This window comes from Hippichthys cyanospilos, chromosome 4 (genome assembly GCF_059441005.1).
Source record: "Hippichthys cyanospilos isolate Australia breed blue-spotted pipefish chromosome 4, RoL_Hcya_1.0, whole genome shotgun sequence".
Taxonomy (NCBI): domain Eukaryota; kingdom Metazoa; phylum Chordata; class Actinopteri; order Syngnathiformes; family Syngnathidae; genus Hippichthys; species Hippichthys cyanospilos.
In genome coordinates, this window is record NC_142372.1 from 16,397,487 (window position 1) to 16,414,718 (window position 17,232).

The 17,232-nt window shown below is 38.3% G+C and overlaps 1 protein-coding gene across 2 annotated transcripts in view; it reads right to left on the reverse strand.

The window, feature by feature from the left end:
- dennd2b (DENN domain containing 2B) overlaps nt 1-16,457 on the reverse strand; it is a 40,606-nt gene extending 24,149 nt beyond the window's left edge. The window contains exons 1-2 of one of the 2 annotated variants that reach the window (XM_088413683.1): nt 16,334-16,457; nt 3,127-3,225 (exon numbers count right to left, since the gene is read on the reverse strand). In XM_088413683.1, the coding sequence (XP_088269809.1) occupies nt 3,127-3,200 (74 nt within the window). In that variant the 5' untranslated portion in view covers nt 3,201-3,225; nt 16,334-16,457. Of the gene's footprint in view, nt 1-3,126; nt 3,226-11,479; nt 11,652-16,333 lie in introns of those variants that run through there. The other variant, XM_088413682.1, reaches the window with a different exon arrangement.
- Between the last annotated feature and the right edge of the window lie 775 nt (nt 16,458-17,232).

A 17,232-nucleotide genomic window follows, 5' to 3' on the forward strand; every position in this document is an offset into this window, starting at 1 on the left:
TTTATTTTTTTGATGGTGCGTAGGCCGGGTCTTCCAGAGGGCAGAGCTCCTGAACTGGGTCACTGCAAGTGACGTATGAAGCACCTTCACTTGTTGTGTTCATCCTCAGCTAATGTAAATGACTTCCTCCTCAGCCCACGCCACACCTCTAAAGAAAATTGGTTTTGTAGCTTGAGCTACAGTGTGTTGGTAAAAACAGTCCATATAAATGCAGACAGGTAATTAATCACCAAAGTGGAAAAAGCATCAATACATTTATAATTTTTTTTTGCCACATGTTTAGAAAAATCACAGGAAACTTTTTTGCATTTTACATTAGTAATGCAAAATTCTGAACGAAATAAATATACACTGCATTAGAATGCCAATACTGGTGTATTCAGATAAAAAATATATTTGTAGACCTCACACCAAACTATGTAAAGATTTGATTAAATAAGTTTTACCTTTACTAGTAAGTACCTTCTCAATCCTCTCCTGTCCAAGTTGAGTGATCCTTGTTGTTAAGTGATACTAGATGCTTATTCCAATGCTGCCTGGACCTGTAAGTTTCTCAAAATGTTTCCTTCTATGTTTCTTCAGAGGCAAACGTTCCCTGTAGACAGCAGTCTTAACTCACACACTGTACAACTCATAAATGTTGAGTAAACTTCCCATAACTTGGAAGCTGCGTTAGTATTGCAAAAGTGAAGCATTATGAGATCTGATGTCACACAGCTTTGGTTAGAATAACAAGTGATGTGGGAGGAGGAAGCTGGAAGCTGTGGGACTGCGATCCAACAAAGCAGGTTGGGACAAATCGCTTCTCACACCTGCCTGCCCTTCCCTGGTTTCAATCCTCATGCTCCAGGGCGGTATACTTTTAGAACACATTGAAACCTGCTTGCTGCTAGAACAAAGACTTGAAAAAAAACTTTTACACAATGAACTTCTAAAAATGCTTTGTCATACCAATGTAAAATAATCTCTAAAATTTATTCTCAATATAATACAAGTTACATGAACATTTTTTTAATGAAAACAGCCATTGGATACATCGGATACATGTTGCATTAGAGCCAAGGGGGTAAAAGAATGTAACCAGAAATATTGTCGGACTTGCATTTTGGAAACGTTCCAGACAAAATGACCAAATCACATGGCCACCATGGGAAGCAACAGAGAAGTTGTAGCTAAACATTAATGGGAATGTTTCAGAAGTAACCAGACACAAAGACTCACCCACATCTGTAATGTTGATTATTAACTTATTCACAATTGAAGGCTACCTTTTGGCGTGTTAAGTTTGACTTTTCTCATTTCACCTCAACAGTTTAGAGTTGTGTTCTAGCAATGCAAAGACTGACATGACAGTCTGCTGACATCATCAAGAAAATATGAGCAGAAATATGGTCTACATTCTATAAATCCGTCTATTTTCTATATTGTGTTTGGACAAGTATACTGAAATCAAGTCCAATTTGCTCACAGACATCATTATGTACACACTTTGATAGCTAGTTTTCATGTAAGGGTGGATGCACAAAAAGCAACTTCCTCAGAGCAAAATGTTCACAAAACATCATTTTATATCAGTGAGTCAGCCTGACTATAGTATTATCAAAATATATGACAATATTTTTCCATGTCCATGACTTAAATAGTTGAGCAGTAGCAACATATAGAAATCGCTCCATAATATTCCAAATGTCATCATTTAAGACACAAACTACTCATTGCATATAAAAGAAGCTCGCTGACAACCACCTCGTTAAGAAGTATTTTTCCACTTTAAACACATGATTGCACTGAATGATTGAATAAGACACTGCAGTTGATGTATAAATGTAATAATTTAAGATTTTCATCAGGAAATTTGTGGCTCATGTAATATGCAGTATACATGCGAACCACATCGGTCAACTATATGGTTGTAAAGCAAGACTAAAATGTAACATGACTCAGCAGCATAAAGACATTTTGCAACCACATCCTATACAGTCCCGTATAATTACATTGAGATGTGGTCTGCCATCTCAAATGGACCACCTTTATCATGCAAGTAGAGAGGAAACTCTAAGGTCAATTGATGTTGTACCAAACCATAATTTTCAGGAAACATATGTCTTTGTAGTTGTACCAAATTTTGGAGTTTGTTCCACCGTTAAGCATGACAACATTGGAGAGACTTTAAGAAATGCTTTATTTGACCTTAGTTCAGCAAGAATAGAATACCTAAGTCTATCCATATTTTTCTTTTTATTTTGATATTTTGCCATTTTTTGTTTTGTTTTTTGTTTGTTTTTTTTCATTGTTTTCCATTTTGTCTGGTATGCGGGTATGAGTAACTAAATACAAATGTTCTCCTCAAACTGTGCAATTTATTTGTTCAGAGTGCAAAAAGCTAAAGTTCGACTCACATTCCAATTGAACGAGCTGTGATCTTAAGTCCCAATGTATTTGTGCTTACTTAGACTTAAAGAGATATCACATAGACAACTAGGTTAAAATTCTGACTTGAAAGATTATGAAATATTGTCTTGCACATCAGGTCTGGATTCAAACCAACAGCTCCAACACAATACACAAGTGGACTTCCAAGGAAGTTAAACCCTCAACTACAGGTTTGTTTAGTAGCCACAACATTGAACACTGCTTTCACTGTCAGCGTCAGTGCCACCATTTCCCCCCCCCCAAACCAAAATTCACTCAGTACTCATGCTGGTGAGATTGTTGACAGATTATTTTTCAGAGTTGTAGCCACGTCTGTAACATTATCTTTCTGTTTGAAAGACTTTTATAGTTGAGAGAAAATGCATGACAGGATGACGGACAAGTTAGGCAAGATATCCAGTATCATTCCTCAAGCTTGCTGCTCTCATCAGCTTGTAACGTGCTAACACAAGCTGCAGCTTGCTACTGTTAATAGTTGGATGGGGCCCTTGTCCAGGATCCAGGGATATATAGTACTTGCAGTAGCTGCGTGATTTTTTTTTTTTTTTTTTTTTACCATGATTGAAAGCTGTTACCTCTTGTTTCCGAGGAGTAAAAACAAGAAGTCATTACATCCAAAGAAGAAGAAACATAGTTTGGAAATAAGGAGAAATGAGTGAAAGAGCCTGCTGAGAAATCCTTGGGGTCACTAACCTGTCAGGGGGGTCCTGTGGAGCTTTACCCCCTCCTGCATGAGGCACAGCCTTTGGACTCTTGTTGGCAGTCATGCTTCCCTGCAAACTGCCCACTCACCTAGTGGACAGATATAAGCATGTTCAGAACCTTCATCAATTTAACAATCATAAGCCATTATGACATAACAAATCACATTTTCCTTGCTGGTTCGAAATTGACAAAAATAACAATTTTACATACAATATTTTGAGAGCTGAGGGATTCAAGATATTTTGTTTGCCAAATGTTAATTGCCAAGACTATACAACGTTTGTTATGATGAAAGCTGAGCGCACGGTTAAGCTTTAATGGCTAAATCCCACCAAATCACAGGTACATGTTGTGTAGAGTGTGCTAATGAGTTTCACAGTGAGGGAAAAAAAGCAGTTTGACCTCAGACAAGAGGCCATTACTCATGAAAATCACATTTCCCAAAGTACAAGTGACCCTATTCAGAATGCTCATTGCGATTACTCTGCAGCACAATGAGGTCAAATGGAGATCCTTAGAGATCAGAGATGGAGGATGGGAGGGCACAGAGTAGCATGTCATGTTTACAGGAAGTTGTTGTATGAAGAAGCCAGCCAACCACAAGTGCGGCTGAGTCCTATAGAGACAGATGAGAAGAGAGAAGGCACATTCCTGCTGTCAGCTATTTCCTGTGACTTTGCATCATGATTAGCTTCGTGAGACAGACAGTGCTCTGGGTTTAATTCTACTACAAAGCCAAAAGAAAACTTGACCTAGTCAGATGTTGACCAAATAAATTATTTATTTTCCTGCAGTCTTCACCTCATTAACTCACAATCATTTAACTCATCCCAAACACATATTTTGATTTTACGTAAGAGTCTAGGCATTCAATCCCAGGTATTTACAGAATACACTGTATGAGCGAGACAGCCAATCAGCTTTGGCAATGTCAACGAATGGCGAATGCAAAACAGAAATATAGCAGGGGCTTCCATATTGATAGTGCACATTTCTAAAATCAGATTTGAGTAAACATCACAAAGTGAAGCGCTTGAAGAATTCTTAATACACAAAAAAAAATCTCATTTTAATGCCCCTGTGTGTGAACAAGTATGGACTCAGACGTTGGTTCAGTCTGCTCACTTCTTATATAGAAAATAAGTATTAGCTAATAACGATTGACTATCTTGTTGGTTAGAAATATGTTGCGCTACATTTACGTGCTCTTTTTGTACTTTTCAAATAAGGGATCACCGAAAATGTTCGACCCTGCATCAAACACACGAAGTGAAAAATAGGTAGGGTACGCAAATGTGCGAATTGAAGCATGACATGCATCAGAGATTTCTTTCTTTCGCATATATATGTGTATATATATATATTTTTCCCCCAACATTCTCACAATCCCACAAACCAAATTTTCTAGAGTTCAATCCACAACTTGCGCATATTTACCAATAGCATTTTTCTCATTCCAGTGATTTTTATCCTTCAACTACATCTACATTTCTCAACCAGCGCTCACCTTTCCAATTGCTACATCAAATTTATGTATGTATGTATTTATTGATTCATTTATTTATTTTTTTAAAAGCTACAATCGCTTTGTCACAGAGGCCCAGGATGGACTTTTCAGTATAAACAACAAGGCGTTAGCCAACTGACTTCCTGAGCTCTGATAGCATCTGCCCTCGCAAAATCCCAGTGTGTAAACAACAAACCTCAGATACTACTGCACTACCTAACCGGAGAGTTACCATGCTGCTGAAATAATATTTGAATAATTCATAGCTTCATGTGTGAAAAAGTCAAATCATGTAATCAGCAATTGGAACATCTCACAAAAAGAGTGGCATTTTGGCAAATATGTTTCATTCTTTCTGTGACAACGATTGTAACTCAAAACACTTGTTTCCCATTGAATTGAAGACAAATGCCATTCATTTGTTCCAGCCACTGTGCATTGGTGCATGCACCTTGGCCACCAAGAGGCAGCATAATACAGTCACTCATACAGCCACACTTAACAGTTAGAGGGATACTTGACCTATTTAGCCACTTTTGGTAATAAAAGTTAATATTTTGTCTATAATTAATTCAATAACGTCATTATATTTCATTTACAATTCATACGTTAAAAAAAACATTTTGCCACTTAGCGCTGACTGAAAATGACGTCACAGCTGCTCAGCTATCAACCAATCACCTGTTTTCTTCATTTCATCATGTGATGTTTGCAAGCTTCGGTGTTTGCATTTAAATAGTCTCTGCTTCAAGTTATGACACTGCCAAAGGGATGCTATTCATTAGCTCATCTATGGCACTTTGGATTGGCCAGTAAGAGTAAGCTTGCAGACATTCAAATTTATGTAATTGTAAAAAAATACACAACTCTCTACAAAAAGTCTTAATAAAAAGCTTGAAGCCAAATATCCTTTTCTTAACCACTTTTCCTCACAAGAGTTGCAGGATTGCTGGTGCCTATCTCCGGTGTCTTTGAGAAGTATATGGGGTACATAACTGGTTGCCTGCAAAATATTACCTCAATGATGGAGCAAAAGCAAGACGAAGAAGAAGACCAAGATGAATGTGACAACCACTACAGCAAAACTAGTTGAATTTTGTATTCACATATTTTCCAATAAAACTACAGCACATATTGTATTCAATCTCAATGCGACATCATAACAATCTGCAGATTAATGACACAGATTGTACAAAAGAGGTTCTCCTTAAAACAAGAACTAACAATTATAAATATCAGCAGCATTGCGCAAATGTGGAAAAACCAAGAGATTTTTTTTTAGTTTTTTGGTTGCTAAAAAGAAGTCCTATTTACAAAGAGGAACTGGGAAAAATTTCCCAGTCATCATCACAATGACCGAGCAAAGTCATTTCAGGTTTTTCCCCAGGTCATGCTATGCTCATGTCTACAAGTGCTGGAGAGGCTGATGATTTTTCCCTCAGCGACAAGATTATACGGGAAAGAGGAGAACAACGACGTCTTTATGAAACAAATATACTGCATAGAAGAGCCCTTTGTCTTCAAAGTGTATGTCTTTGAAAGGGAGGCGGGGTAGGGAAAAAATGTCTTATCATCTTAGCTTATGCGTACATATAAGTGTGTATAAGACAGAGACTTAATTAAGCCAAATGTCTTTCAAACAAGCGCCAACACGTCCTTGACCCTGTCACGTTTGACAGATTATCTGATATGCGGTTCACCGCCCAACATGCAAGAATGTACTAATATTTGCCCAATCCATCAGGCTGGCGCAGCTCCGCTGAAATATATCAAAGGCTGTGTTCATAGAAGGGAAGAAACAAAAGAGGATGAAAACACATCATCAACTGCACAAACAAACTCCATGAGAGGGCAAGATGACTTTTCGACAATTTTATAATGATATGATATGTCAACATTGCAATAATCAAGCTTTTGATTTTCATCTTGAAAGGCAAACAGAAGGACACTGCGGCCTCTTCAAAGGCTTAAGTCTTAAAATATTTTCAATTCCCCCCACTTATCTCCAGCGACTCAACAATTCAGGCTAATCTTGTCCTCAGTTTGTGCTGATCAGCAACCTGCTTTTTAAAAACCACAACGAAGCTGTGCAAGGGAAGCCAAGAGTCAGTGGGGAAAGGAAGGATTAAAATGCTCAGCTATTTCCAGATCTAACCACGCATGATCCCTCAAACCATCAAAAGTTTGGAAACACCTTCAAATTCAAACGAGGGAGGTGTCAACTTAGTTTCTCTTTATTATGCACAGCTGTGAACTCAAAGTCATTCCAGGTCATAAAGCTTCATCCACATCATAAAGCTGACTGAGAAAATATCAAGAAGTGAAAAGTTATTATCAATACTTTGAGAAATCTTAAATGATAAAAGATATTCTGTTTTGATGATCATTTTTTTCTTTACCATTTCCATCAAGATTTATCCAGTTCACTGAATCAAGAAGGATGAACCTTGTTAGATATTTTTGACTGCAAATGCTGGGTTGGTAGCATGCAGTGAAAGCGGGACATCCATGCGGTGTTCACGTAAAAGCATTTACAGCACACATCAGCTTTGTATGGCAGACTTATGACAGAAGGGTTATTTCGTTCATAGCCTCCGTCTCTGGAGGATGGTTTACAGCTCTGACAACTTCTATAATGTCTGCATGTCAAAGAGAAAACAACCACAGCTGACGTTACTGACGCTCGCATATAATCATACTGTACCTATATAATTACCCGCGTCAAACATATGCTTTGCTTTATTATCTCCATTTTGGCTTCAACAGCGGAGTCATGGTGTATTTTGGTAATTGTGGAAGGGGGGAAAACCCTCTGAGTAACCTAGATATGAGCATGCACAGCTGCAGAGGCAGGCATGTGGAAAACAGGCTTTTATCCATCTGTGCTGCAGGAGGGGGTCAAAAACTGTGTGTCATCTGACCTCGGAAACACAGTCTTTGACTTGTTCAAGGACGTTAAGTGGATAAGACGAAATTTTGTTGCTGTCTAGAAGTCCCACTTCAGCTGGTATAATGAATGGAATGACAGACTTTTTGTGACTGACGTTTCTACATAAGTATACTGACAGAAAACAACTGCATATGTCCTTCTATCCAAAAGATTTATGCTAAACACCTGCTTTATTTAACCATTGTGATGGGCAAGTTGAGGCCATGAGAGCACTTACTGAACAGAAATACAAAATCTTTGCCTCATAACATAATTGCTCATGTCATTGTTAACTGTCAGGATATCAATAAAATACCAGTGGTCAACATCACCATACAACATCAAAAGTTGAATTGAGGCAAATGGACTCTTTCTGTTTGGAGGATTTTTTTTTTCCTAAAAAATTTAAAATAAAATAATAATTGTGGCAATTATGTCATCAGGCAATCAAAATAAACAAATTACCAAGTATCACACATTAGCACATAGCATAGCAATTCATAAATGCCATGCAAATAAATATTCAGCCTAAAGTCTGTGAAGAATGACATCAAAGGAATCTGATTGGAAGATGGCTGGTAAGCACTTTGATGTGATGTCATGATTTATCTGCCGCATCAAGGCTTTTCTATCCTTTCTGGGCTATGACTCTCGGACTTGAAAAGGTCCAATATTTCAGAAGCGTTTGGGCGGGGAAAAGTAATAGCTTCACTGCCACTGATAGCTACAGTATACAGTATATATCCATGGCGTATGTTAACTGGGAGAGCTTGCGGGGAGTGAGCAACAAAAGCACTTGTTTGAATTCACACAACTACATTTCAATGAAAAATGAATGCAATCATTCAGGTAACATCAAAGGACTCGAAAGTATGTTTCAACTTTGATGTTTTTGCTATGTAATCCAACAGAATGTATAGTGTTGTTTGCTGTTATTGTTACTTCAAAGAAACCACCACAACTGAGGAAGAACAACCAATCAGATACAGAACAGGTGACAGATGAGGTGTCAATCATTTGCTGTGCACAGATAGCCAGTCACTGGCACATCCGTATGTTGCGCTGACCTGTTAACGTGCACTTCAGGAGTTTTGCTGAAACTAAAAAGTATTTTGGATGTCCTCGCAATGGTTGGAGTACGCTTTTTCGGCCATGTTTGAGACGCTTGCACATGCATGTCTGTAAAGGGCAGGGCTTAGAGATTCTATGGGGCAGAGAGATTAGTGGGGTGAAGCTACATTCAAATCTTGCTTGCGGTTTAAAAAGTGCAAACTCCCGCTTTAAGAGGAAAAAGTAGAAGAAAAATGTGTGTAATGTATCTTCAACAATGTTTTCCCAAAATGTTGAACCCACTTTTTATACAATATTTTTGGTATTCTTTGCACTAATGGTGTTACTTGGACATTAAAGCTTACATTGCACAAAAAGCAGAGCTGCACTTGCAAGTCATTATGGATTCTAACCTGTGGTCAAGATCTTTGCAAAGTGACCAAAAGAATGAGATTGTGGATCCAAGCGTCTGACAAGAGTTTCCTCTGTTAGGTGGGTGGGCTTGACATCTGGAGGGCGGCTTGGAGCGGCTTGGAGTTTGAGAGCTATTTGAGTTTCCATCCAGAGGATTACCGAGGTGGTTTGGGCACCTGATCGGGATGCCTTCTTACACAGCGCTAATGCTATAACATTAACAAAGTTCCTGCTTGGTTAGAACGGCAAAGGATATTATTCCAAGAATTGAAACCAGTACCAAAACATTCCACCACTTTCCTCCTTGGCATGCATGACACTCTTGGCTTTACTTTTGGGCTTTAGTGACATTATAACCATTCCAAACTTGTGGATTTGCACAAACTATACATGGAATGTAGACCTGGCGCTCGTTCGCCATCTCTGAGAACATGAACACAAAGCAAGAGCCAAAAGCTGTAGCCATCCTTCCAAACATGCCCCACAAAAGCCACCAATGCCTGCAAAAAATCCACAAGATTCCTCCTTTTGATTATTATTTTCAGCATGTAATGTCACATTTAGCTGATCATTGTTATAGACATATTTATGTTTGGAACAATCAACATATAAAAAGAGATAAGTTGGGATTTTTAGTATTTTAAAGGCTCATTTCCAGGGAATTTTTCAACAATAAAACAAGAACAAAAGGAGTTCCTTCTGAAAATTACATGGCGCTTGTTCTACCGGAGAATCAATTTTTGATTTGCTTTTCTTACTCAAAAACACAACAATAAAGGCTGACTTGCCTTTTAAAGGTGTCCTTTTCCACCAACAGCAGCACTTATCACTAGATCAGCAACTACTCTTCAATCATATACGTAAGTAGCTTGCAGTATGATACAGTTTCTAGTTCTCCAATCAACAGAGCAACATATTCTGCAGATCAGCAACTATAGTGTTACCGAATGTAATCTCTGAAGTGAAACAGAAGATCTGCACTAAAAAAGTGCTTACATTTCCATGTCAATATTTGCAAAAAATCGTGCCATGCTAACATATGATGCTACAGTAATTGTGAATCATGAGTTAAAAAGATGCATTACACAAGCCTCAGCCTGGAAAAAGATCTTGTATCATGATTTTGAATGAACAAGAGTCCCCTTCAGAGAAAATGGGAAAAGGCCAGATTCTCTCCTGAATTACTACTGAAAAGGGACCGACAAAAGGGACCATCAAAGAATCTCCCAAATATTTTTTTATTTGTCATGTCTTGTGATATGGGACACTGTCTAATATGTTCAGTGAAAAAATATTATCTACCCCTCAAGCAATCACTAAACTCACAATGACATCAACACTATTCCATGAAACTGCTACTTTCGTTGAATTTAAAAATATTGTGGAAAACAAGACCTCTTTATTGTATGTACACAAAACATGAGTACTCTACTGCTATTTTAATTGTATGTCTTAGTCTATATTTTTACTATTTTATTTCTTTTCCAATTCAAGTTTGCAAAGTTCTCAAAACACAAAGTTGGTGGCACCCCAATTCTGTCGCTATATATGCATATGTCACACGTTGTTCTACTATGAGTGACTGTTTAATAAATATGTTTTTTTTAATTATATTTGTATTTCTAATTAAGTGGTTACTTTATGAACCACTCAGTGAAGCCCATCAACTACGAGTGGGAATCACTATTGTAGAACATTTAGTCTACACAGAAATCTCATGCAATTACTCACAATACACTAAGTTATTAAAAATGAACATGCTTGTTATTTACAAAGATTTTTCTTTTTAATCATATACTGTATCACAAGGCGCGCACTATATTTTAAGGTAAAGAAGCTGTACCATCATAGATTTAAAAAAAAAAATAACTGCGATCACTGGAGACAAAACAATGTGCTTCAATTTATCATGCATGGAGGTTTAGGGGGGAAAAAAACAACAGCATTCCTATTTCCCAAGATACAAATTCTCCCCCAAAAGGGAAGCAATGGCAGAACTTTTCTGAACATTTATTTTGATATTTGAGGACTTATGTTCTTATTTTTAAAGGCAGGACTTAATTTCTTATTTTAAGGGCAGACCTTTAAAGGACTTTTTAAAACTTATAGGCAATTACTTACTCAACTTATTATTCCTTCAGTGACAACATTCCGCTTACAATGTAAAACAAACAAACAAGCAAAGACGGATGCAATATGTTTAGCCATTTGGGTGCACTTCATCGTTAAACATGACTATGACCAAATATGGACACGTGGAGACAACATTTTAAACTCGCAGCTTGGAAGTTTTGACAAAACTTCTACTGATATTTTTGCGACAATTTGTTGCAGCTAAAACGTGTTTTAAGTAACGTGCAGCCTCACGGGTCGTTTTGAACTTCGGCTTTAGAGTGTGTGTTGTGTTGAGTTTTGATTTGTTTTGGTTTGGTTTATTTTACCTCCGAGTGGTTCTTCGAGCGCATGGCGGCTGACATTTTGACGTGTTAGTCCATTCAACTTCGTCTGATACCTGTCCTCCGCAATAATATCCCGCTCATGTCTTAGCAAGTAAAGCTGACCCAAAAAAAAGGGAGCGAGGAATGAAGTTCTCCAGCCTCTTCTCTCCGGAAGGCAGGACTTGTTGCCATGGAAACGGATTGTTTGCCCCCACTTTTGTCGTGATTTGGCCTCGGCGTCTTTCTCCTCCTCTTCCTCCTGCAGGCATTCCCATTCGCTCCCTCGCCTTGTTTATTGTCACGGTGAATGAATGGCAGATTTCGGATGAATATTCACGAGCCGACCGGGTGTATGCACCGGACAGAAGCACGCCATCAGCAAAAAAAAAAAAAAAAGCCCCTTCGTCCACTCTCAAAGAAGTCTTTCTTAGGCATTCGTTGAAGGCGTTTAGATCTTCAGAAACTGATAAATTTACAATTTTCTAGTCATTAAACGACACATTTGTTTACAAAAATATTTACTATCCTGATGATTTATTTTATTCAATTCAATATCCTTTGTGTCAACAGCTTCTAGGCTATTGACTAGTGCACCTTTGTTTTTCATGCAATAGACAATTCAGCACATTCACAACTCGGGCAAACAAGTACAATGACTGTCTTGATTTCCTTAAAGCTGTGTGAGCATTTATTCCATATCCTTTGTTTACAGCATAGTCCATGTAGTGGGGGGGGGGGGGGGGGGGGGGTGGGGGGGGGGGGGTCCGAACAATGGCCCAGAGGTCAATCACGGCCCTTCGTCTGCGGTAAATCCTAAATATAAAATTTGCAACTAAGAAGTTTGTTTTACCAGCTAATATGCAACAAAACTAGGAACAATGTTTCTCTGAATAACACACTAATGACTGCAGATAATACATTTTTGCTAAGAAAATTGGTTTCCTGCACTTTTGGCTTTGTGTCAAAGTAAAAAAAATGTGAAAATATCACATGAATGATTCCTAAGTCACTGCTTAAAAAAGTGATGATCTTACAAGATGGCTCCTGGTTTAGCTCTGTATGTAGAGATAAACTTTAGATGCTGTTCTCTCCCGTGTAACATTATCTGTTTTAGTTCTGACTCATCTATTGGACAATTGACTCACTAATGTCACTGTGCATCCGACTGTATAAAACATTTTGCAAAGGAGTCACAAACAATTAAGGTTCCTTCATGTTCCAGTCAATTCACTCTTAATTTGAAAAGGAAAATATACTGTTCCCCTCCGGCATTAAAAATACCGGCAGAAACCTTGTTAATATGGCGCATAAAGCCTAAAGTGCTTTCATGTAACCCCAGGGGTACACGTAGAACCATTTGAGAACCACTGCAACATTATATGCTTTCACCTCACTGGTAAGACAATTAAGCACACTAGTAGAATGACTGAATGTAGATGTTTTCCATGATAAAACTTGGAGTACTAGTGACATGCAGTCATCTAGTGCAGTTTTACCTCACTACTAGTAACATGTAGCTGTCTTCACAGTCTACCGAAGTTGTCTTACTTGACTGACATTAGGATGGATATCACGGATATTGAATTCATTGCTTTATAACAGCTTTACAGAAGCAAATAAATGATAGGCAAATATGCATTATTCTTGATGAGGAGGCAACTAATGCATGACACTTCCACGTGCGCAGTAGTTTTAGTAAGGTTTATAAATAGGATTAAAATGGTTAAAACATTACAAAAATAAGACAAACTGTTTAGAGCTCCATCGTTATTCTTTGACTGTTCCATTGTATTACTAATAAGTACAAAGTGCATACTAAAGATCAGGTGTGACTATGAAGTATGTGCATGACAGCACTAGAAAATGTTTACTACACAGTATGAAGGGTTCCTGTTAACTCTACTTAAGATTGGCGCTCATCCATAAATGTGGCTTTACATAGGCTCTCGGAGAGTTTTTATCATTTGACATAGTCAGGAACAGAGGAAGTCACAAAATGGAGACATCCGTCATGGTATCAAGTCAGCAGGAAGCCTTGCAACTTCTTGTAATGATTGTCTTTCTGAAACCTCGGAATGTCTACTCACAAAGGATGGTGACGCCACTATGGGAAGTGGCGTCCTGGACCCGACTAGTTGCAACAAAATTCCCTATTGTGTCTATCTGTCCTACTAGGTATGCTAAAGTTGTTTAACGAATGTGTACAGAAATTCCATACGGTGAAAGATAGTGTATCGTAGTGGGGAATAAAAAATCTTCTTAGGAAAATACAGTTATTCTACTAGTTTAGCAGTTCTCATTTATCCTTGGTGGTACATGACGATATGTCAAAGAGGTATAAGAGATTTTAACTGGGTTTTTGCTGGTATCCTCACATCCAATATTGATTTTTAATGAAGAGGAGCAGTACTTTTTCTACAAATTAAGGGCAAATTAATGGCAAAATGTGGCAACTTATCCCTTGATTTTGTTATAGAGATATTTGCAAAAAAGTTGTATGACTTTATTTTGTTGCGTTTTATTAAGATGTGCATGTTCATTAGTGATGCACTTTTGTGGCAGATGAGCCAGAAATAAAGTAAACGATTACACACGCTCTGCTCTGAAGTTGCTGAAATACATGAATAAATCAAATAAATAAATAAATAAATAAAATTTGCGCTGGTTATATGCAGATTGGTGCAATTTTGCCTCAGTCGTAACATATTTGTGGGCCCGTCATTCTGCTGGGCAGAAACATCAGACAGTAGTTAAAAAAATGAGCAGGACAGTCATTCTACTCGTGTGAATTGCCTTACACGGAAGGGCAAAAGGCGTACTGGTAGGCATGCATAACGACAATAATGCAAGCTGCTGTTGGCCACATGTTCATCTAGGCCTCATTTGAACTTCAACGCCGTCCTGTGAATCACGTCTGGATTCCTCTGCATGACTTCCCTCGGGAGCATATTACAGCAGCATCCCCCGATCAAATCCAAGCGAAATTCCCCCCGTCAACACGTGGAGCCGCGCAGATTCAAAAACTCAACATACTTGCTTTCCAAAGTGAGCCGAGTTAACAGGCTATGCTTACACACCTGCTCATGCCGCCGTCGCATTTATTATGTCAAATAAAACCGCTGAGCTCTACATGTGTTTGTTTAGGATTCAGCACCAAGCCAAAATCCTCAAACATCAAGAGGGGATTATTCCACACAGCTCCGGGACTTTTGCCACCTACACTCCAAAAATGTATCTCGGATTCTCTCGAAAAGGTGGAAACATTGAAAGCTTTGGTTAAGACGACTTTACTTGACGTCATAACTGCAGCATGCGCCTGTCTTTACTTCCAAAGAAAAGTGCATATTCATTGTTGGAAACTAATCACAAACCACTTTGTCGATGTTGCAATGGCAATGTAGAATTGGACCTATAATAACTATTTTGGCCACTAATGTGTCACATTATTGTGAGTGGAAATTCATTTTATTTACAATAACATGTCCTATGTCCCCATGGTAGTCTAAACATGGCGCTGTTCTCATTAATTCATGAATTGAGTTTCAAAATCTACCCATTTTTTATCCACCACTTGACGTCGACTGAAAAAGACGTCAACAGTCGCTCAGGGCGCGGGTAACGAGCAACCACAGCTAATTTGTTTTCTGCATAAACTCATGTGACTTTTGCAAGCCAAGCCGTGATTGTCTAAACCCTGAGCAACTGTGTCATTTTCAGTCGACACCAAGTGACAAAAAAGCTGCTCCCCCAAAAAGGATTAAAAGGGGTGGATTTTGCTGCAACATTCATACTCCACAAACACAATATTAAAAAAAGTATGCCAGATTTCAACTATTTTAGCTTCATAGAACATGTTATGGTAAAGACATTTTGGGCTTGACATCCATTTTCTTGATGTTACAGTCGTGGAAGGCAACACAGAGGTGGAAAAACTTTGCGAGTGATAAAACTGCCGTTCTACTAGTGTGCTGAACTGGCTCTATTGGTGAAGTTAAATGTGTACTAGTACACAGAATAAGCATCAAGAACGCTATAATATAATAAATATAATACTGTAAATGCTTTATGGCCCATATATATTTCTGCTAGTTTGCTCTTAGCCATCACTAATAGAACTGTTTTCATATACTAATAGGACAACGATATGTTGCTAGAGAAGCAAAACCTCGCACAACTGCATGCTACTGTGAATATAATTCAAACAATTAATATTTGGGCCAACTAAAACAAAAAGTATTTAGCACAGGAGGAGAACTGTATAATACTGGTAATTGGGGGGGCACAAGACTACTAATGGTGAATTGTCTTACTAGCGACCACCACATGAACCTTAAAATATCGAAGAAATGGAATTAAACGGCGTTCCAAAAAAAAAAAAAGAGAATCTTATCGAAAGGTTAGGTCTATCGCTTCTTTGACGTTTGAGCCACTTACCAAATGCAATGTAACATGTTAAGACACACACACAAAAAGGGAGGGTAACGCTTGGAAAGAAAAATGGGGGGGAATAAGTATCCAACTATGCATATATTTAAGCAGGGCTGGTGTGGACTGAACCATTTCATAGACTGAAGCGCCACCTGTAGGTAAATTGTTGTCCATGCAGTCCTCTATTAGAAGTTTCCTCTATTAGAAATTTCGTGATGGGAAGACAATTACAATGTAGCTGTGAGAAGTATTAGGAGCTTTAACTTTAGTCGTTTCGACTATGAACAATACGGAACAAATGACGCCATCGGAACATTGTTTAGAACACGCAATCACTGTTGGCTAACCAAATTGGGGGCGAAAAAGAGTCAACTTTTCCTGTTGATGTTGATGTATACAGCATGAAGCAACGAAAACATCAAGACCTACCTGTTTGTAGCGTGGTTGACGTGTTTACTCAGTGATCCATTCTCCAGCACACTGTCGCTCTTCTTCGCGTGTGCAACCCGAAAACTTTTTTTCCCCTTCTGTGGGAAAAAAAATCGTCTCCTCTGTGGAACTGCAGAGAAGACGTGAGAGAAAAAAAAGTGAAATGGACAGGAAACGATGACGCAAAGTTGTGTGGATCACTTCTCTGGATGAAAAGATGCGAATGGTGATTACATATTTGCTCAAGGACCCGCTAATTAAATGTGCCGCTCGAGTCCAGCGGGATGAAACGAGCTTTTGAGTTTAGTTTGTGCGCTTTTTCAAAAAGTTGACTTTTTTCTTCTTCTTCTATTTAACATGCAGCTTGCAGATGATGAAGCGTCTCGCGTAAATCCAGCAAACACAGCGCGGTTTATTTTGGTTTTGCATTATTGACTTAACTTTAAAACTTTTAACTCCTACAACCTCCTTATAACTAGAGGACATTCAGATTAAATTTTAGTGCATATGCATATGTCAATATCATGTGGGCCATGGAAGTGAAAGAAAATCAGGAGTGGTTTTCCTGGAAGCAGGGGCCAAATGTGTTGTGGCAAAGCGTACTGAGTGAACAGTGTCATTATTCATCAAAACGCTCAACTCTGCTGAATGCCTTCATTTGCATGTAAACAACACATTTACTATTCACGTGTTGAAGATTCATTACACTAAAAGGCATGCAACTATTACTACTGTGCATATACTTATAATTTTCAATATTTTAACAGGGGGGCATTTACGCTCACAAACTGTTGGGTTTAAAGTAACCCAAATTGGGTGAAGTGGCTAAACCATTATTGGCTCCAAAAGGGACTGAGCCGATGCAGGGTTATGCACATTATATATATATATATATATAT